A 22893-nucleotide genomic window follows, 5' to 3' on the forward strand; every position below is an offset into this window, starting at 1 on the left:
AACACTATGGGTTCCTTAACAGTACCCAAACCATAAACAGATTTTCACTTGGTTATCTATAGAGTCATGTCATGGTGGAATGATCTGCTACTAGAAGTTACTCAGTTATCTATAGAGTCATGGTGGAATGATCTGCTACCAGAGGTTACTCAGTTATCTATAGAGTCATGGTGGAATGCTCTGCTACCAGAGGTTACTCAGTTATCTATAGAGTCATGGTGGAATGATCTGCTACCAGAGGTTACTCAGTTATCTATAGAGTCATGTCATGGTGGAATGATCTGCTACTAGAAGTTACTCAGTTATCTATAGAGTCATATCATGGTGGAATGATCTGCTACTAGAGGTTACTCAGTTATCTATAGAGTCATGGTGGAATGATCTGCTACTAGAAGTTACTCAGTTATCTATAGAGTCATGTCATGGTGGAATGATCTGCTACTAGAAGTTACTCAGTTATCTATAGAGTCATGTCATGGTGGAATGATCTGCTACTAGAAGTTACTCAGTTATCTATAGAGTCATATCATGGTGGAATGATCTGCTACTAGAGGTTACTCAGTTATCTATAGAGTCATGGTGGAATGATCTGCTACTAGAAGTTACTCAGTTATCTATAGAGTCATGGTGGAATGATCTGCTACTAGAAGTTACTCAGTTATCTATAGAGTCATGTCATGGTGGAATGATCTGCTACTAGAAGTTACTCAGTTATCTATAGAGTCATGTCATGGTGGAATGATCTGCTACTAGAAGTTACTCAGTTATCTATAGAGTCATATCATGGTGGAATGATCTGCTACTAGAGGTTACTCAGTTATCTATAGAGTCATGGTGGAATGATCTGCTACTAGAAGTTACTCAGTTATCTATAGAGTCATGGTGGAATGATCTGCTACTAGAAGTTACTCAGTTATCTATAGAGTCATGTCATGGTGGAATGATCTGCTACTAGAAGTTACTCAGTTATCTATAGAGTCATGTCATGGTGGAATGATCTGCTACTAGAAGTTACTCAGTTATCTATAGAGTCATGTCATGGTGGAATGATCTGCTACTAGAGGTTACTCAGTTATCTATAGAGTCATGGTGGAATGATCTGCTACTAGAAGTTACTCAGTTATCTATAGAGTCATGTCATGGTGGAATGATCTGCTACTAGAAGTTACTCAGTTATCTATAGAGTCATATCATGGTGGAATGATCTGCTACTAGAGGTTACTCAGTTATCTATAGAGTCATGGTGGAATGATCTGCTACTAGAAGTTACTCAGTTATCTATAGAGTCATATCATGGTGGAATGATCTGCTACTAGAGGTTACTCAGTTATCTATAGAGTCATGGTGGAATGATCTGCTACCAGAGATTACTCAGTTATCTATAGAGTCATGTCATGGTGGAATGATCTGCTACCAGAGGTTACTCAGTTATCTATAGAGTCATGGTGGAATGATCTGCTACCAGAGGTTACTCAGTTATCTATAGAGTTATGTCATGGTGGAATGATCTGCTACCAGAGGTTACTCAGTTATCTATAGAGTCATGTCATGGTGGAATGATCTGCTATGTCATGGTGGAATAGCTAATAGCAGTAGCTAATATGGATCCTAATAAACTAAACTTGTAGCCATATGCACAGCGGTAGCTAGGCTGATTTCAACACGCACCACAGAATCAGGTTGGCAGGCTGATTTCAACACCCACCACAGAATCAGGTTGGTAGGCTGATTTCAACACCCACCACAGAATCAGGTTGGTAGGCTGATTTCAACACCCACCACAGAATCAGGTTGGTAGGCTGATTTCAACACGCACCACAGAATCAGGTTGGTAGGCTGATTTTCAACACCCACCACAGAATCATGTCTCAGCACCCATCTATGGGTCTGTGCCTATATGATGATTACAAGCACTTGACATTGAGAATTCCAACCACAGTGCAGACACTTACGAAAAACACACGCACTTAACTGGCCCTCAATGTTTCGTATGTGAGAGCAGTCAGTAAAATGAAACCTGATGTACTGTACAGTAGGCATAATTAGGATTCTTGACCACTCACTCCTACTCATGTTACTTTATTTAATTAAATTGTGTATGAAGATAAGAATTATACAAGTGGAAGTATGTGCATTGTGTCTTATTGTATGTGTTTTTGCAGCTGGAGAAGTGCTCTCAGGACGTGGGCAACAGCACTAAGGCTGTGAGCTCTGCCATCGCCCAGCTGCTGAGTGAGGCCACCCAGGGCAACGAGAACTACACAGGTAACTACAGTAGTATACAAACTGGCCACCCAGGGCAACGAGAACTACACAGGTAACTACAGTAGTATACAAACTGGTCACCCAGGGCAACGAGAACTACACAGGTAACTACAGTAGTTTACAAACTGGTCACCCAGGGCAACAAGAACTACACAGGTAGCTACGGTAGTATACAAACTGGTCACCCAGGGCAATGAGAACTACACAGGTAGCTACAGTAGTGTACAAACTGGTCACCCAGGGCAATGAGAACTACACAGGTAGCTACGGTAGTGTACAAACTGGTCACCCAGGGCAATGAGAACTACACAGGTAGCTACGGTAGTGTACAAACTGGTCACCCAGGGCAATGAGAACTACACGTGTAGCTACAGTAGCTCTCCAGGAACAGGGTTGGATTGAACACCTACAGGACGGTAGCTCTCCAGGAACAGGGTTAGATTGAACACCTACAGGACGGTAGCTCTCCAGGAACAGGGTTGGATTGAACACCTACAGGACGGTAGCTCTCCAGGAACAGGGTTAGATTGAACACCTACAGGACGGTAGCCCTCCAGGAACAGGGTTAGATTGAACACCTACAGGACGGTAGCTCTACAGGAACAGGGTTAGATTGAACACCTACAGGACGGTCCAGGAACAGGTCTACAGGAACAGGGTTAGATTGAACACCTACAGGACGGTAGCCCTCCAGGAACAGGGTTAGATTGAACACCTACAGGACGGTAGCTCTACAGGAACAGGGTTAGATTGAACACCTACAGGACGGTAGGTCTACAGGAACAGGGTTAGATTGAACACCTACAGGACGGTAGGTCTACAGGAACAGGGTTAGATTGAACACCTACAGGACGGTAGCTCTCCAGGAACAGGGTTAGAGAGCCCTGGCCTAGAGGTAACTTACTGAAGTATGTAAAAAAAAAAAAAAAGAATGTAGCTCAGATAATAAAAGGATCATGAAGCCCTATAGTATATAATGTGTCTGACAGCCTAAAAATGTATCTGGTGGGAGTAAGGAAGAAGACTCAGGTCCACCCTCTAGTGGAGACAGATGGTACTCATGCTTTGTCCCCTCTCCCTCAGGTATGGCAGCCAGAGACGTGGCTCAGGCATTACGCGCTCTGGCCTCGGCCGCACGTGGGGTTGCCGCGACGACCGCCGACCCTCAGGCCCGCAACGCCATGCTGGACTGCGCTGGTGACGTTATGGACAAGTCGGCCAATCTGATCGAAGAGACCAAGAGAGCCATTGCCAAGCCAGGAGATCCTGACAGCCAGCAGAGACTGGCACAGGTCAGTCAGACAGTCTGTTAGGTTCTATACTTTTGGATACTTGTTGCCAATACACAAAGAGCTCACTATTAGAATGTAAACCCCTCAACAGTCAAGACTGTGCTTCTATGAAAGACCTTAGGAAACATCATATCCACCTACAAAATGCTTCTATTTGAATGTGTTTGGTTGTGTACAGGTGGCCAAGGCTGTATCCCAGGCCCTGAACAGGAGTGTGAACTGCCTGCCTGGACAGAGAGATGTGGACAACGCTATAAGAACAGTCGGAGAGGCCAGTAAGAAACTACTGGCCAATTCTGTGAGTAGAAAATCACACCAAACTAAAATATTCTGCCTTTTTAGGACCAATTGTTTTGTTTTCAACTATTACTTTTCTTTTCTCCCTTTCATTACTTCTTTTCCTCTTCATTTATCCCCTCCTCCCCCTCTCTTCTCCAGTTCCCGCCCAGTGGGAAGAGTTTCCAGGAGGCGCAGGTCAACCTGAACCAGGCTGCAGCTGGTCTCAACCAGTCAGCCAATGAGCTGGTCCAGTCGTCCAGGGGCACTACCCAGGACCTGGCCAAGGCCACTGGCAAGTTCGGCCATGACTTCGGAGAGTTCCTGGATGCCGGCGTGGACATGGCCGGCCAGTCACAGGTCAGAGAAGGACACGGATGAAACACCAGTGTCATGCGACTGGGGTGAAATGATATCTATTTGCGTTGTGATGCATTGTTCAGGCTGACTGATGGTGTGTAGCTAATTTCATACTGTATACAATGCAGCGGTCATATGTTTTGTTAAGTGTATGTTTAGGAGAGAGGAGGACGGGACGTGTCTTGAGATAGATGCAGGCAATTCACTCTTATCAGATATTTCCATGCTTGTGTGTGTCATATGTTACTAACTTCATATGTGCGTGAATGACTGAGAGAACCTGATTTGAACCTTTTCCTTCCTCTCTGCTCTCCGTTCAGAACAAGGAGAACCAGACGCAGGTGGTGTCCAACCTCAAGACCATCTCCATGTCGTCCAGTAAGCTGCTGCTCGCCGCCAAGGTCCTGTCCACCGACCCCAACTCCCCCAACCTCAAGAACCAACTGGCAGCCGCCGCTCGGTAAGAATGACATTAGGTCCTGTCCACCGACCCCAACTCCCCCAACCTCAAGAACCAACTAGCAGCCGCCGCTCGGTAAGAATGGTATTAGATCCTGTCCACAGACCCCAACTCCCCCAACCTCAAGAACCAACTAGCAGCCTCCGCTCGGTAAGAATGGTATTAGGTCCTGTCCACCGACCCCAACTCCCCCAACCTCAAGAACCAACTAGCAGCCTCCGCTCGGTAAGAATGGTATTAGGTCCTGTCCACAGACCCCAACTCCCCCAACCTCAAGAACCAACTAGCAGCCTCCGCTCGGTAAGAATGGTATTAGGTCCTGTCCACAGACCCCAACTCCCCCAACCTCAAGAACCAACTGGCAGCCCCCGCTCGGTAAGAATGACATTAGATCCTGTCCACAGACCCCAACTCCCCCAACCTCAAGAACCAACTAGCAGCCTCCGCTCGGTAAGAATGGTATTAGGTCCTGTCCACCGACCCCAACTCCCCCAACCTCAAGAACCAACTAGCAGCCTCCGCTCGGTAAGAATGGTATTAGGTCCTGTCCACAGACCCCAACTCCCCCAACCTCAAGAACCAACTAGCAGCCTCCGCTCGGTAAGAATGGTATTAGGTCCTGTCCACAGACCCCAACTCCCCCAACCTCAAGAACCAACTGGCAGCCCCCGCTCGGTAAGAATGACATTAGATCCTGTCCACAGACCCCAACTCACCCAACCTCAAGAACCAACTGGCAGCCTCCGCTCGGTAAGAATGGTATTAGGTCCTGTCCACAGACCCCAACTCCCCCAACCTCAAGAACCAACTAGCAGCCTCCGCTCGGTAAGAATGGTATTAGGTCCTGTCCACAGACCCCAACTCCCCCAACCTCAAGAACCAACTGGCAGCCCCCGCTCGGTAAGAATGACATTAGATCCTGTCCACAGACCCCAACTCCCCCAACCTCAAGAACCAACTGGCAGCCTCCGCTCGGTAAGAATGGTATTAGGTCCTGTCCACAGACCCCAACTCCCCCAACCTCAAGAACCAACTAGCAGCCTCCGCTCGGTAAGAATGGTATTAGGTCCTGTCCACAGACCCCAACTCCCCCAACCTCAAGAACCAACTGGCAGCCCCCGCTCGGTAAGAATGACATTAGATCCTGTCCACAGACCCCAACTCCCCCAACCTCAAGAACCAACTGGCAGCCTCCGCTCGGTAAGAATGGTATTAGATCCTGTCTACAGATCCCTCCCAGCATCCACAATGCAGTTAGCTACAGATAGCAGGCTTGGGTTCACTTCTACTTTCAACACTATTCCAATGAAATCTATTTCGACATTCATTGAAATCCCAGGTTTGTACTGGAAACGTGCTGTCATTTTCACTGGGAATCGTTTCTATTTGAATATTTGTTTCCCTCTCATGATGCACCATGCTAATTGTTAACATGTTCCTTTCCACGTTACTCAAATTCTTATTGTTAACACACACACACACACTCTCATATACAGTAGATACAGGTCTGAGCATTCTCTAACTCCCTGCCTTACACACACACACACACACACACTCTCATATACAGTAGATACATTTACATTTACATTTAAGTCATTTAGCAGACGCTCTTATCCAGAGCGACTTACAAATTGGTGCATTCACCTTATGACATCCAGTGGAACAGTCACTTTACAATAGTGCATCTAAATCTTAAAGGGGGGGGGGTGAGAGGGATTACTTATCCTATCCTAGGTATTCCTTAAAGAGGTGGGGTTTCAGGTGTCTCCGGAAGGTGGTGATTGACTCCGCTGTCCTGGCGTCGTGAGGGAGTTTGTTCCACCATTGGGGGGCCAGAGCAGCGAACAGTTTTGACTGGGCTGAGCGGGAGCTGTACTTCCTCAGTGGTAGGGAGGCGAGCAGGCCAGAGGTGGATGAACGCAGTGCCCTTGTTTGGGTGTAGGGCCTGATCAGAGCCTGGAGGTACTGAGGTGCCGTTCCCCTCACAGCTCCGTAGGCAAGCACCATGGTCTTGTAGTGGATGCGAGCTTCAACTGGAAGCCAGTGGAGAGAACGGAGGAGCGGGGTGACGTGAGAGAACTTGGGAAGGTTGAACACCAGACGGGCTGCGGCGTTCTGGATGAGTTGAAGGGGTTTAATGGCACAGGCAGGGAGCCCAGCCAACAGCGAGTTGCAGTAATCCAGACGGGAGATGACAAGAGCCTGGATTAGGACCTGCGCCGCTTCCTGTGTGAGGCAGGGTCGTACTCTGCGGATGTTGTAGAGCATGAACCTACAGGAACGGGCCACCGCCTTGATGTTGGTTGAGAACGACAGGGTGTTGTCCAGGATCACGCCAAGGTTCTTAGCGCTTTGGGAGGAGGACACAATGGAGTTGTCAACCGTGATGGCGAGATCATGGAACGGGCAGTCCTTCCCCGGGAGGAAGAGCAGCTCCGTCTTGCCGAGGTTCAGCTTGAGGTGGTGATCCGTCATCCACACTGATATGTCTGCCAGACATGCAGAGATGCGATTCGCCACCTGGTCATCAGAAGGGGGAAAGGAGAAGATGAATTGTGTGTCGTCTGCATAGCAATGATAGGAGAGACCATGTGAGGTTGCGACAGAGCCAAGTGACTTGGTGTATAGCGAGAATAGGAGAGGGCCTAGAACAGAGCCCTGGGGGACACCAGTGGTGAGAGCGCGTGGTGAGGAGACAGATTCTCGCCACGCCACCTGGTAGGAGCGACCTGTCAGGTAGGACGCAATCCAAGCATGGGCCGCGCCGGAGATGCCCAACTCGGAGAGGGTGGAGAGGAGGATCTGATGGTTCGCAGTATCGAAGGCAGCCGATAGATCTAGAAGGATGAGAGCAGAGGAGAGAGAGTTAGCTTTAGCAGTGCGGAGCGCCTCCGTGATACAGAGGAGAGCAGTCTCAGTTGAATGACTAGTCTTGAAACCTGACTGGTTTGGATCAAGGAGGTCATTCAGAGAGAGATAGCGGGAGAGCTGGCCAAGGACGGCACGTTCAAGAGTTTTGGAGAGAAAAGAAAGAAGGGATACTGGTCTGTAATTGTTGACATCGGAGGGATCGAGTGTAGGTTTTTTCAGAAGGGGTGCAACTCTCGCTCTCTTGAAGACGGAAGGGACGTAGCCAGCGGTCAGGGATGAGTTGATGAGCGAGGTGAGGTAAGGGAGAAGGTCTCCGGAAATGGTCTGGAGAAGAGAGGAGGGGATAGGGTCAAGCGGGCAGGTTGTTGGGCGGCCGGCCGTCACAAGACGCGAGATTTCATCTGGAGAGAGAGGGGAGAAAGAGGTCAGAGCACAGGGTTAGGGCAGTGTGAGCAGAACCAGCGGTGTCGTTTGACTTAGCAAACGAGGATCGGATGTCGTCAACCTTCTTTTCAAAATGGTTGACGAAGTCATCTGCAGAGAGGGAGGAGGGGGGGAGGGGGAGGAGGATTCGGGAGGGAAGAGAAGGTGGCAAAGAGCTTCCTAGGGTTAGAGGCAGATGCTTGGAATTTAGAGTGGTAGAAAGTGGCTTTAGCAGCAGAGACAGAGGAGGAAAATGTAGAGAGGAGGGAGTGAAAGGATGCCAGGTCCGCAGGGAGGCGAGTTTTCCTCCATTTCCGCTCGGCTGCCCGGAGCCCTGTTCTGTGAGCTCGCAATGAGTCATCGAGCCACGGAGCGGGAGGGGAGGACCGAGCCGGCCTGGAGGATAGGGGACATAGAGCGTCAAAGGATGCAGAGAGGGAGGAGAGGAGGGTTGAGGAGGCAGAATCAGGAGATAGGTTGGAGAAGGTTTGAGCAGAGGGAAGAGATGATAGGATGGAAGAGGAGAGAGTAGCGGGGGAGAGAGAGCGAAGGTTGGGACGGCGTGATGCCATCCGAGTAGGGGCAGTGTGGGAGGTGTTGGATGAGAGCGAGAGGGAAAAGGATACAAGGTAGTGGTCGGAGACTTGGAGGGGAGTTGCAATGAGGTTAGTGGAAGAACAGCATCTAGTAAAGATGAGGTCGAGCGTATTGCCTGCCTTGTGAGTAGGGGGGGAAGGTGAGAGGGTGAGGTCAAAAGAGGAGAGGAGTGGAAAGAAGGAGGCAGAGAGGAATGAGTCAAAGGTAGACGTGGGGAGGTTAAAGTCGCCCAGAACTGTGAGAGGTGAGCCGTCCTCAGGAAAGGAGCTTATCAAGGCATCAAGCTCATTGATGAACTCTCCGAGGGAACCTGGAGGGCGATAAATGATAAGGATGTTAAGCTTGAAAGGGCTGGTAACTGTGACAGCATGGAATTCAAAGGAGGCGATAGACAGACAGCTCTGAGCATTCTCTAACTCCCTGTCTTACACACACACACACACACACGTTACAATAGTCGCGTTCTTGTATAGATGTCTTCAAATGTGTGTGCGACGTGCGTAGAAAGGGTTATATAACAAACTGTCAGTAGGGGGGTTTATATTGGGTTTATATTGAATGAAAACGTCAACGGGACACACCTCTCCCAGTTAGATGTCATGATGACGGGTGACAAGAGCTCTGGTGTGAAGTTTCCCCTATCTACAGATCTAGGATCAGCTTCCCCTCCCCCAATTCTTACCTTAACCCTTAATGGGGAAAATTAAAAGCTGACCCAAGATCAGCATCAAGGGGACAACTTCACCCTACTCCGCTATGAGACTGAAGGAGAAGGGATGTGACAGGCTTTGATTGAACACATTTCTAAAGGCACCTCTTTAGACTCTAGTGTGGGCTGCTCCGTTCTCTAGTGTGGGCTGCTCCGTTCTCTAGTGTGGGCTGCTCCGTTCTCTAGTGTGGGCTGCTCCATTCTCTAGTGTGGGCTGCTCCATTCTCTAGTGTGGGCTGCTCCATTCTCTAGTGTGGGCTGCTCCGTTCTCTAGTGTGGGCTGCTCCGTTCTTTAGTGTGGGCTGCTCCGTTCTCTAGTGTGGCCTGCTCCGTTCTCTAGTGTGGGCTGCTCCGCTCTTTAGTGTGGGCTGCTCCGCTCTTTAGTGTGGGCTGCTCCGTTCTCTAGTGTGGGCTGCTCCGCTCTCTAGTGTGGGCTGCTCCGCTCTCTAGTGTGGGCTGCTCCGCTCTCTAGTGTGGGCTGCTCCGCTCTCTAGTGTGGGCTGCTCCGCTCTCTAGTGTCGGCTGCTCCGCTCTTTAGTGTGGGCTGCTCCGTTCTCTAGTGTGGGCTGCTCCGCTCTTTAGTGTGGGCTGCTCCGCTCTTTAGTGTGGGCTGCTCCGCTCTTTAGTGTGGGCTGCTCCGCTCTTTAGTGTGCCTTCTTTCCACCCTCACGTTCTCTCTTACTCCTGTTCTTCATCTAATGTTCTCACTCCCCCTCTTTCGTACTTTTTATTTACACTGTCCAACTTACTTCCACTTTGTCTGTCTGTGTTTCTCTCTCTCCTCTCTGTCTCTCTCCTGTCTGTCTCTGTCATTGTCTGTCTCTCTGTCTGTGTCTGTCTCTCTGTCTGTGTCTGTCTCTCTGTCTGTGTCTGTCTCTCTGTCTGTGTCTGTCTCTCTGTCTGTCTCTCTCATGTCTGTCTCTGTCATTGTCTGTGTCTGTCTCTCTCTCTCTCTGTCTGTCTGTCTCTCTCTCTGTCTCTCTCTCTCTGTCTGTCTGTCTATGTCTCTGTCTGTCTGTCTGTCTGTCTCTGTCTGTGTGTCTCTCTCTGTCTCTCTCTGTCTCTCTCTGTCTATGTCTCTCTGTCTCTGTCTCTCTGTCTGTGTGTCTGTCTATGTCTCTGTCTATCTGTCTGTCTCTCTGTCTCTGTCTCTCTCTCTGTCTCTCTGTCTGTCTATGTCTCTCTCTCTCTCTCTCTCTCTCTCTCTGTCTGTGTGTCTTTTCTCTCTCTCTCTCTCTCTCTCACTCTCACTCTCACTCTCACTCTCACTCTCACTCTCACTCTCACTCTCTCTCTCTCTCTGTCCCTCTCTCTGTCTCTCTCTCTGTCCCTCTCTCTGTCTCTGTCTCTGTCCCTCTCTCTGTCTCTCTCTCTCTCTCTCTCTCTCTGTCTCTCTCTCTCTGTCTCTCTCTGTCTCTCTTTCTTTCAATGTCTATCTTTTCTTTTTCACTCTCTGCCTTTCAGTTTCTGAGAAAACAGCTCACCAGTTCTCTGTAGAGATTCTACACACCAAAGCTCTGAAGCGTGTGTGGGTGAACGGCAATTTACAGCGAGAGACTGGTGCTCTCCATCCCTCATTCTCTCTCACTCACACAAACACACAGACACACACACACACCCTTTCTGTTACTCTGTCACTAACACACTCCCTCATGTTTTCTCACATGCTACCTCCCTTTCTCTCTCTCTCTCTCTCTCTGTCCACAGTGCCGTCACTGACAGTATCAACCAGCTCATCACCATGTGTACCCAGCAGGCCCCGGGCCAGAAGGAGTGTGACAATGCTCTCCGGGAGCTCGAGGTACACCCGCTCTTCTCTCTTTCTATTTGTTGTCATGTTTTTTGTCTTTCAATCTCTGAACAGTTTGTTGGATGACTCATTCAGTTGTTGGTGTATGTGAATGCTGTGGAGTGAGGGAGTTGAACGGTTGCGAAGGCTGGGAAAGAGTGTGTCATTGTTCTTCTGGGACTTGTGGTATAGGTACACTGTGTACTATCTTACTGCATGATGTATTCTTTATGTGGATATTAAAGGGATAGTTCAGGAACATTTACATATTTAAATGTACATGTCAAATTGTGTGTGTATATATATATATATATATTCATTATCATAAAAACAGTACTGTATGGACAAGAGAGACTGCAGTCCACACTTTGTTTAAACATTTTAAAAATCCACTGCCACCAACCACTAATATTAGTTTATCATGTTTTAAATTTCATTCCGTCTGGCTCCTCTTCTTCCACTCCCTCCTTCATTCTCTCGCTCCTGTCCCTCTTCCTCCTCCTTCACTCTCTCGCTCCTGTCCCTCTTCTTCCTCCTTCACTCTCTCGCTCCTGTCCCTCTTCTTCCTCCTCCTTCACTCTCTCGCTCCTGTCCCTCTTCTTCCTCCTCCTTTACTCTCTCGCTCCTGTCCCTCTTCTTCCTCCTCCTTCACTCTCTCGCTCCTGTCCCTCTTCTTCCTCCTCCTTCACTCTCTCGCTCCTGTCCCTCTTCTTCTTCCTCCTTCACTCTCTCGCTCCTGTCCCTCTTCTTCTTCCTCCTTCACTCTCTCGCTCCTGTCCCTCTTCTTCCTCCTCCTTCACTCTCTCGCTCCTGTCCCTCTTCTTCTTCCTCCTTCACTCTCTCGCTCCTGTCCCTCTTCTTCCTCCTCCTTCACTCTCTCGCCCCTGTCCCTCTTCTTCCTTCTCCTTCACTCTCTCGCTCCTGTCCCTCTTCCTCCTCCTTCACTCTCTCGCTCCTCTTCTTCCTCTCCCTCCTTCACTCTCTCGCTCCTCTTCTTCCTCTCCCTCCTTCACTCTCTCGCTCCTCTTCTTCCTCTCCCTCCTTCACTCTCTCGCTCCTCTTCTTCCTCTCCCTCCTTCACTCTCTCGCTCCTCTTCTTCCTCTCCCTCCTTCACTCTCTCTCTGCTCCTCTTCTTCCTCCTGTCCCTCTTCTTCCCCTCCTTCACTCTCTCGCCCCTGTCCCTCTTCCCTCTTTCTTCCTCTCCCTCCTTCACTCTCTCGCTCCTGCTCCTCTTCTTCCTCTCCCTCCTTCACTCTCTCGCTCCTCTTCTTCCTCTCCCTCCTTCTTCTTCCTTCTCCCTCCTTCTCTCTCGCCCTCCTTCTCCTCTTCACTCTCTCGCTCCTCTTCTTCCTCTCCCTCCTTCACTCTCTCGCTCTCTTCTTCCCTCCTTCACTCTCTCACTCCTCTTCTTCCTCTCCCTCCTTCACTCTCTCGCTCCTCTTCTTCCTCTCCCTCCTTCACTCTCTCGCTCCTCTTCTTCCTCTCCCTCCTTCACTCTCTCGCTCCTCTGCTTCCTCTCCCTCCTTCACTCTCTCGCTCCTCTGCTTCCTCTCCCTCCTTCACTCTCTCGCTCCTCTGCTTCCTCTCCCTCCTTCACTCTCTCGCTCCTCTGCTTCCTCTCCCTCCTCCAAGTTATCTCATCAAAATATTTTGTTGCTCAGTGATATGAATGCATTTTTAAATGATTTGATCATGGAATCTGAAACTCTCTCAATGGAGGACATTGACTTGGATAGGTTTGTGTTTGAACAAGCTAATATTGTCTTGTGGCTAGATTAACAAACCAACATGTGGATTGTACTCTCTCCTTGTCCATAGACTGTTTTCAAGGTAAGGAAACAAATATATGAATATGTAATATCACTGAACCACCCCTTCAATGTACTTAGTGGTGATTGAATGTAAATGTAAATGTTACTTTTTTTTTTTACTGTTTTCTACTATTATATATTATATTATTAGTATTAGAAATATGTAATTAATATATAAACATTGTTTTGTGAATATCAATATCTTTATGCATTTCTGATATATTTTTTGGGTCATAGACTTGAAATAATCTGAATATTGGCATGGTTTATCCTTGGAAATAATCTGAATATTGGCATGGTTTATCCTTGGAAATAATCTGAATATTGGCATGGTTTATCCTTGGAAATAATCTGAATATTGGTATGGTTTATCCTTGGAAATAATCTGAATATTGGTATGGTTTATCCTTGGAAATAATCTGAATATTGGTATGGTTTATCCTTGGAAATAATCTGAATATTGGCATGGTTTATAATCTGAATATTGGCATGGTTTATAATCTGAATATTGGCATGGTTTATAATCTGAATATTGGCATGGTTTATAATCTGAATATTGGCATGGTTTATAATCTGAATATTGGCATGGTTTATAATCTGAATATTGGCATGGTTTATAATCTGAATATTGGCATGGTTTATAATCTGAATATTGGCATGGTTTATAATCGGAATATTGGCATGGTTTATAATCGGAATATTGGCATGGTTTATCCTTACTTGGAAAATAGTGTTTTACTACCTAATGATTTCTCCTTTTACACAGTGAAGGGATGATTTTAAGTGTGACATCAACATGTGTTGTTGTGCTCCATTCTAGTTACACAGCTTCAAGTTGTTGTGCTCCAGAGTCTTGTTACACAGCTTCAAGTTGTTGTGCTCCAGTCTAGTTACACAGCTTCAAGTTGTTGTGCTCCAGTCTAGTTACACAGCTTCAAGTTGTTGTGCTCCAGTCTAGTTACACAGCTTCAAGTTGTTGTGCTCCAGTCTAGTTACACAGCTTCAAGTTGTTGTGCTCCAGTCTAGTTACACAGCTTCAAGTTGTTGTGCTCTCAGAGTCTAGTTACACAGCTTCAAGGTGTTGTGCTCCAGTCTAGTTACACAGCTTCAAGTTGTTGTGCTCCAGAGTCTAGTTACACAGCTTCAAGTTGTTGTGCTCCAGAGTCTAGTTACACAGCTTCAAGTTGTTGTGCTCCAGAGTCTAGTTACACAGCTTCAAGTTGTTGTGCTCCAGAGTCTAGTTACACAGCTTTAAGTTGTTGTGCTCCAGAGTCTAGTTACACAGTTTCTAGTTGTTGTGCTCCAGAGTCTAGTTACACAGCTTCAAATTGTCTTCTTTGTCTGGTTCATTAACATGTCACCTGAAGGGTGCATAATTGACAGGTCTTTTTTGTGTTTGTGCATGTGCCTTGTGCGTGTGCCTTGTGCGTGGACATATGTATATGTGGGGTGTGTCTGAGTGCATTTCCGCGTCCATGTATAGTAGTCTATATGTTCTCTCTGTGGTTGTGACTGTGTGGGTGGTTATGTTCCTAACCTGTGTACCATGTCTCTCCAGACTGTTCGGGGTATGCTTCAGAACCCCACCGAGGCGGTCAGTGACCTCTCCTACTTTGACTGCATCGACAGTGTCATGGAGAACTCCAAGGTAAATGACAAACTAGACACCTCCTTGATAAATATATTTTCATTCCTTCTACATTTAATTTCTTTCTTTTCCTCTCTCCCCTTTCTCTTCCTTTCCTTCTATACTTCCTCCCTACTTGCCACATACTTCCTCCCTACTTCCCACATACTTCCTCCCTACTTCCTCCCTACTTGCCACATACTTCCTCCCTACTTCCTCCCTACTTGCCACATACTTCCTCCCTACTTCCTCCCTACTTGCCACATACTTCCTCCCTACTTGCCATATACTTCCTCCCTACTTCCTCCCTACTTGCCACATACTTCCTCCCTACTTGCCATATACTTCCTCCCTACTTGCCACATACTTCCTCCCTACTTGCCATATACTTCCTCCCTACTTGCCACATACTTCCTCCCTACTTCCCACATACTTCCTCCCTACTTGCCACATACTTCCTCCCTACTTCCCACATACTTCCTCCCTACTTGCCACATACTTCCTCCCTACTATGTCCTAGAAAATATCCAGGGAAATGGTGTATTGTTTTTAAAATAAGATTTTCAATCACCTTTATACCTTATAATGTTGTATAGGTATTTTGTGAAATAAAGATATGTTTAAATATATAGAAATATAAAGAAATATAAGTATTTTAAATATATTTTCCTTGTGTTCTGCAGGTCCTGGGGGAAGCCATGGCTGGAATCTCCCACAACGCTAAGAACAGCAATCTGCCTGAGTTTGGGGACTCTGTCAGCTCTGGCTCTAAAGCCCTGTGTGGCCTTACTGAAGCAGCTGCCCAGGTAAACCACCTTCCAGTCCAGCAGACCAGGGGGTGTCTCATATGACCCTCTATTCCCTGTATACCCTATGGGCCCTGTTTTCCCTATGGGTCCTGTATACCTAATTCCCTATATACTCTATGGGCCCTGTATACCCTATGGGCCCTGTATACCCTATGGGCCCTGTATACACCTATTCCCTATATACCCTATGGGTCCTGGTCCAAAGTTGTGTACTACATGGAGAATAGAGTGCTATTTGGGACGCAAGCAAGCAGCCTAACGCCCACAGGGATGCGTTGTCTTGCATAGTTGGATGGTCCCATGCTCTAATACATCAGCCTAATTATTCTCTCAGCCAATGAGGCGCTTCGATGCTAGCTTAGGAACATCTGGACCTGGGAGTGCATCTCAAATGGAGGAAGGAGTGGTAGTCACTTTCAACAGTCAGTTCCTCTCTCTAATGGAGGGAAGGAGTGGTAGTCACTTTCAACAGTCAGTTCCTCTCTCTAATGGAGGGAAGGAGTGGTAGTCACTTTCAACAGTCAGTTCCTCTCTCTAATGGAGGGAAGGAGTGGTAGTCACTTTCAACAGTCAGTTCCTCTCTCTAATGGAGGGAAGGAGTGGTAGTCACTTTCAACAGTCAGTTCCTCTCTCTAATGGAGGGAAGGAGTGGTAGTCACTTTCAACAGTCAGTTCCTCTCTCTAATGGAGGGAAGGAGTGGTAGTCACTTTCAACAGTCAGTTCCTCTCTCTAATGGAGGGAAGGAGTGGTAGTCACTTTCAACAGTCAGTTCCTCTCTCTAATGGAGGGAAGGAGTGGTAGTCACTTTCAACAGTCAGTTCTTCTCTCTAATGGAGGGAAGGAGTGGTAGTCACTTTCAACAGTCAGTTCCTCTCTTTAATGGAGGGAAGGAGTGGTAGTCACTTTCAACAGTCAGTTCCTCTCTCAATTCAATACTCTCATCTAACCACACAAACAAATGCCCGCACAGGCTCGCGCGTGTACACACACATGCGCCTAATGACTGTGAGTAAGGCCTGGTCATGTGAGTCTGTCAGTATGTGTGTCTCTGAATGCTCCATCTGCTCATTACAGTTCAGTACAGTTCAGTACATTACAGTTCAGTGCATTATAGGACATTACAGTTCAGTACATTGCAGCACATTACAGTTCAGTACATTGCAGCACATTACAGTTCATTACATTACATTACAGTTCAGTTCAGTACATTACAGCACATTACAGTTCATTACATTACATTACAGTTCAGTTCAGTTCATTACAGTTCAGTTCATTACAATACATTACCTTACAGTACATTAAAGTTCATTACAGTTCAGTACATTACAATACATTATGCTGTCACATTCACAATGGCTCTGCGCTACTGCCCATTGAAGAGTTGACTGTGTTTGTATGCGTTTGAGTGCATCTGTGTGCATTTGAGTACATCTGTGTCTGAATGTTTTCTTCTGTTTCTGTGTGTGAATGCATGTTGCCATGGCAAAGAGTGGCAAGACAAGCGTAACGTGAGAGATGTGGAAGATCTTGGAAAACCTTCGTCAATTGACATGTAACATGTTTTGTTGGAACACCGTTTGATCAACTCACTGCAGTGGCTCTACACACGTGTGGTGCAGATGTTAACGTTGTCATAAACAATAACACGTGTGGTGCTGCAGATGTTAACGTTGTCATAAACAATAACACGTGTGGTGCTGCAGATGTTAACGTTGTCATAAACAATAACACGTGTGGTGCTGCAGATGTTAACGTTGTCATAAACAATAACACGTGTGGTGCTGCAGATGTTAACGTTGTCATAAACAATAACACGTGTGGTGCTGCAGATGTTAACGTTGTCATAAACAATAACACGTGTGGTGCTGCAGATGTTAACGTTGTCATAAACAATAACACGTGTGGTGCTGCAGATGTTAACGTTGTCATAAACAATAACACGTGTGGTGCTGCAGATGTTAACGTTGTCATAAACAATAACACGTGTGGTGCTGCAGATGTTAACGTTGTCATAAACAATAACACGTGTGGTGCTGCAGACGTTAACGTTGTCATAAACAATAACACATGTGGTGCAGATGTTAACGTTGTCATAAACAATAACACGTGTGGTGCTGCAGATGTTAACGTTGTTATAAACAATAACACGTGTGGTGCAGATGTTAACAATAACACGTGTGGTGTCAGATAAACAATAACACGTGTGGTGCTGCAGATGTTAACGTTGTCATAAACAATAACACGTGTGGTGCTGCAGATGTTAACGTTGTCATAAACAATAACACGTGTGGTGCTGCAGACGTTAACGTTGTCATAAACAATAACACGTGTGGTGCTGCAGATGTTAACGTTGTCATAAACAATAACACGTGTGGTGCTGCAGATGTTAACGTTGTCATAAACAATAACACGTGTGGTGCTGCAGATGTTAAACGTGTGGTGCTGCAGATGTTAACGTTGTCATAAACAATAACACGTGTGGTGCTACAGATGTTAACGTTGTCATAAACAATAACACGTGTGGTGCTGCAGATGTTAACGTTGTCATAAACAATAACACGTGTGGTGCTGCAGATGTTAACGTTGTCATAAACAATAACAGATGTTAACGTTGTCATAAACAATAACACGTGTGGTGCTGCAGATGTTAACGTTGTCATAAACAATAACACGTGTGGTGCTGCAGATGTTAACGTTGTCATAAACAATAACACGTGTGGTGCTGCAGACGTTAACGTTGTCATAAACAATAACACATGTGGTGCAGATGTTAACGTTGTCATAAACAATAACACGTGTGGTGCTGCAGATGTTAACGTTGTTATAAACAATAACACGTGTGGTGCAGATGTTAACGTTGTCATAAACAATAACACGTGTGGTGCTGCAGATGTTAACGTTGTCATAAACAATAACAATAACACGTGTGGTGCTGCAGATGTTAACGTTGTCATAAACAATAACACGTGTGGTGCTGCAGATGTTAACGTTGTCATAAACAATAACAGACGTGTAGTGCTGCAGATGTTAACGTTGTTATAAACAATAACACGTGTGGTGCTGCAGATGTTAACGTTGTTATAAACAATAACACGTGTGGTGCTGCAGATGTTAACGTTGTTATAAACAATAACACGTGTGGTGCTACAGATGTTAACGTTGTTATAAACAATAACACGTGTAGTGGTGCAGATGTTAACGTTGTCATAAACAGAACAACGATCGTTAGCGATCATCTAATAAAAGCAGCGATCATGGTAGATTTTTAGCTGTAGTTTTTTTTTCTTCGCTGTTTCCATATTTGCTCTGACTCCTGTCAGCACTTGTTACATTTATCTTGTTTAGTTCATCAAAACCATCCATACAACATTAATTTGTCTGAAAAATGTTACAGGGTGCCTACCTGGTTGGAGTATCAGACCCTAAAAGCCACGCGGGCCAGAAGGGGTTGGTGGACCCTGGCCAGTTTGCCCGTGCCAACCAGTCCATCCAGATGGCATGCCAGAACCTGGTGGACCCGGCCTGCACCCAGTCCCAGGTAGAACACACACACACACGTCATCAGCGTTCTCTCCCAGTCAAGGATGACTTTGGTTAGGCTTTGTGTGTTCCAATATAAACGAGTAACACACACACACACACACACACACACACACACACACACACACACACACACACACACACACACACACACACACACACACACACACACACACACACACACACACACACACACACACGTATGATCGTACGAATGAACACTCATGCATTCATACACTCACCCGCTTACTCAAGGTCCATGGATAAACACACGCAAACTCTCATACACTCACTGACTCCCTCACTCACACGTCATACCACACAGACCATACATGTAACCAACCTAAACTTGCTTTGCGTACTGTTTTCTAAATGTCCACTGTATACAGAATCAAGGTGAATAAAGATGATCAGTATTTCTGAACAGAAGCCGTGTTTTCCATCTTTTAGCTGCCTACTTCAGACACCTCCTCTTGTTTCCCAAGGTCCTCTCTGCCGCCACCATCGTGGCCAAGCACACTTCGGCGCTGTGCAACGCCTGTCGCCTGGCCTCTTCCAAAACAGCCAACCCTGTTGCCAAGCGACAGTTTGTCCAGTCTGCTAAGGAGGTGGCCAACAGCACAGCCAATCTGGTCAAGTCCATCAAAGTGAGTAATAGTCACTACTTTTTGAATTCATATGTACAGTACAGGTTAGGGCTGCAGCAAGTACATCGTTAATGTGACAGACACTTGCAGGGTGACTCCCTGCCCCAAGTTCATTGACAATTATCTAACAACAACTCATGCAATAAGAAATACATTTTAGAATGGCATTCCATCACTAATGAATATAACCCTGTTTGTGCGTTGTGTGTGTAGGCTCTGGATGGAGCGTTTAACCAGCAGAACAGAGAGAAGTGTAGGGTCGCCACAGGGCCCCTGATAGAAGCCGTGGATAACCTCACCGCCTTCGCCTCCAACCCAGAGTTTGCCAGCGTGCCCGCTCAGATCAGTGCTGAGGTAATACAGTACACTGGCCTTCCCTACTGTCACTGTGGTTACGCTGTCCCTTCCCTACTGTCTCTGTGGTTACGCTGTCCCTTCCCTACTGTTTCTGTGGTTACGCTGTCCCTTCCCTATTGTCTCTGTGGTTACGCTGTCCCTTCCCTACTGTCTCTGTGGTTACGCTGTCCCTTCCCTACTGTCTCTGTGGTTACGCTGTCCCTTCCCTACTGTCTCTGTGGTTACGCTGTCCCTTCCCTACTGTCTCTGTGGTTACGCTGTCCCTTCCCTACTGTCTCTGTGGTTACTCTGTCCCTTCCCTACTGTCACTGTGGTTACGCTGTCCCTTCCCTACTGTCTCTGTGGTTACGCTGTCCCTTCCCTACTGTCTCTGTGGTTACGCTGTCCCTTCCCTATTGTCTCTGTGGTTACGCTGTCCCTTCCCTGCTGTCCCTTCCCTACTGTCTCTGTGGTTACGCTGTCCCTTCCCTACTGTCTCTGTGGTTACGCTGTCCCTTCCCTATTGTCTCTGTGGTTACGCTGTCCCTTCCCTACTGTCTCTGTGGTTACGCTGTCCCTTCCCTACTGTCTCTGTGGTTACGCTGTCCCTTCCCTACTGTCTCTATGGTTACGCTGTCCCTTCCCTACTGTCTCTGTGGTTACGCTGTCCCTTCCCTACTGTCTCTGTGGTTACGCTGTCCCTTCCCTACTGTCTCTGTGGTTACTCTGTCCCTTCCCTACTGTCACTGTGGTTACGCTGTCCCTTCCCTACTGTCTCTGTGGTTACGCTGTCCCTTCCCTACTGTCTCTGTGGTTACGCTGTCCCTTCCCTATTGTCTCTGTGGTTACGCTGTCCCTTCCCTGCTGTCCCTTCCCTACTGTCTCTGTGGTTACGCTGTCCCTTCCCTATTGTCTCTGTGGTTACGCTGTCCCTTCCCTATTGTCTCTGTGGTTACGCTGTCCCTTCCCTACTGTCTCTGTGGTTACGCTGTCCCTTCCCTACTGTCTCTGTGGTTACGCTGTCCCTTCCCTACTGTCTCTATGGTTACGCTGTCCCTTCCCTATTGTCTCTGTGGTGGCGCTGTCCCTTCCCTACTGTCTCTGTGGTTACGCTGTCCCTTCCCTACCGTCTCTGTGGTTACGCTGTCCCTTCCCTACTGTCTCTGTGGTTACGCTGTCCCTTCCCTACTGTCTCTGTGGTTACGCTGTCCCTTCCCTACTGTCTCTGTGGTTACGCTGTCCCTTCCCTACCGTCTCTGTGGTTACGCTGTCCCTTCCCTACCGTCTCTGTGGTTACGCTGTCCCTTCCCTACTGTCTCTGTGGTTACGCTGTCCCTTCCCTACCGTTGTCTCTGTGGTTACGCTGTCCCTTCCCTATTGTCTCTGTGGAGACAACGGGTACATCAGATGTTACACAGTCAACCAGAATGTTGTATTATTGTTCCAACTCCCAGGGCCTGGCAGCGATGGAGCCCATCGTGGCTGCAGCTAAGACCATGCTGGAGAGCTCCACAGGTCTGATCCAGACCGCTCGCTCCCTTGCCGTCAACCCCAAAGACCCCCCCAAGTGGTCAGTGCTGGCCGGACACTCCAGGACCGTTTCCGACTCCATCAAGAAACTTATCACCAACATGAGGTAATCGCTAACATGGTCAGTTACCACAGCGGTGATAAATACTGTGTCAACATGAGGTAACCGCTAACATGGTCAGTTACCACAGCAGATATAAATACTGTGTCAACATGAGGTAACCGCTAACATGGTCAGTTGCCACAGCGGTGATAAATACTGTGTCAACATGAGGTAACCGCTAACATGGTCAGTTGCCACAGCGGTGATAAATACTGTGTCAACATGAGGTAATCGCTAACATGGTCAGTTACCACAGCGGTGATAAATACTGTGTCAACATGAGGTAACCGCTAACATGGTCAGTTGCCACGTCAGCGAAATTACGGAAACTTTTGAAAAATGTACTGCCGTAAAGCTCCTCACTAGGTTGGTGTTTAATTGTTAGATATATTAATGCAGCCAGCCATTGAGACATATCTCTGTGAGAGAGAAAAAAAAGTATCTTAATTCCAAGTTATCAAGGTTAGAAACACAAATCGTTAGGAAGTCTGGTCATTTCGACTTCTCCAAAACCGTTTCTCAAGTACTGTGTGTTTATGCGTGTGTACAGAGACAAAGCCCCAGGCCAGAGGGAGTGTGACGATGCCATCGAGGTGCTGAACAACTGTATTCGGGAGGTGGACCAGGCCTCCCTGGCAGCCATCAGCCAGCAGCTCACCCCAAGAGAGGACATCTCCCAGGAGGTGTGTGTTTCTGTCGGTGTCTTGTCTAGCTGTCCCTCTGTCTGGCACGCTAGCTGTCCCTCTGTCTGGCACATTTACATTTACATTTAAGTCATTTAGCAGACGCTCTTATCCAGAGCGACTTACAAATTGGTGCATTCACCTTATGACATCCAGTGGGACAGTCACTTAACAATAGTGCATCTAAAACTTAGGGGGGGTGGGGTGAGAGGGATTACTTAACCTATCCTAGGTATTCCTTAAAGAGGTGGGGTTTCAGGTGTCTCCGGAAGGTGGTGATTGACTCCGCTGTCCTGGCGTCGTGAGGGAGTTTGTTCCACCATTGGGGGGCCAGGGCAGCGAACAGTTTTGACTGGGCTGAGCGGGAGCTGTACTTCCTCAGTGGTAGGGAGGCGAGCAGGCCAGAGGTGGATGAACGCAGTGCCCTTGTTTGGGTGTAGGGCCTGATCAGAGCCTGGAGGTACTGAGGTGCCGTTCCCCTCACAGCTCCGTAGGCAAGCACCATGGTCTTGTAGCGGATGCGAGCTTCAACTGGAAGCCAGTGGAGAGAACGGAGGAGCGGGGTGACGTGAGAGAACTTGGGAAGGTTGAACACCAGACGGGCTGCGGCGTTCTGGATGAGTTGAAGGGGTTTAATGGCACAGGCAGGGAGCCCAGCCAACAGCGAGTTGCAGTAATCCAGACGGGAGATGACGAGTGCCTGGATTAGGACCTGCGCCGCTTCCTGTGTGAGGCAGGGTCGTACTCTGCGGATGTTGTAGAG

General features: G+C 47.5%; 1 protein-coding gene across 3 annotated transcripts in view; it reads left to right on the forward strand.

The window, feature by feature from the left end:
* tln1 (talin 1) overlaps positions 1–22893 on the forward strand; it is a 155854-nt gene that overhangs the window by 87026 nt on the left and 45935 nt on the right. For all 3 annotated transcript variants that reach the window (XM_046290566.1, XM_046290564.1, XM_046290565.1), the window contains 13 exons: positions 2163–2265; positions 3349–3557; positions 3736–3855; positions 3996–4193; positions 4514–4653; positions 10961–11054; positions 14413–14502; positions 15165–15287; positions 18686–18829; positions 19317–19478; positions 19692–19832; positions 21269–21450; positions 21998–22130. In XM_046290566.1, the coding sequence (XP_046146522.1) occupies positions 2163–2265; positions 3349–3557; positions 3736–3855; positions 3996–4193; positions 4514–4653; positions 10961–11054; positions 14413–14502; positions 15165–15287; positions 18686–18829; positions 19317–19478; positions 19692–19832; positions 21269–21450; positions 21998–22130 (1839 nt within the window). The remainder of the gene's footprint in view (positions 1–2162; positions 2266–3348; positions 3558–3735; positions 3856–3995; positions 4194–4513; positions 4654–10960; positions 11055–14412; positions 14503–15164; positions 15288–18685; positions 18830–19316; positions 19479–19691; positions 19833–21268; positions 21451–21997; positions 22131–22893) is intronic.

This window comes from Oncorhynchus gorbuscha, linkage group LG11 (assembly GCF_021184085.1).
Source record: "Oncorhynchus gorbuscha isolate QuinsamMale2020 ecotype Even-year linkage group LG11, OgorEven_v1.0, whole genome shotgun sequence".
NCBI lineage: Eukaryota > Metazoa > Chordata > Actinopteri > Salmoniformes > Salmonidae > Oncorhynchus > Oncorhynchus gorbuscha.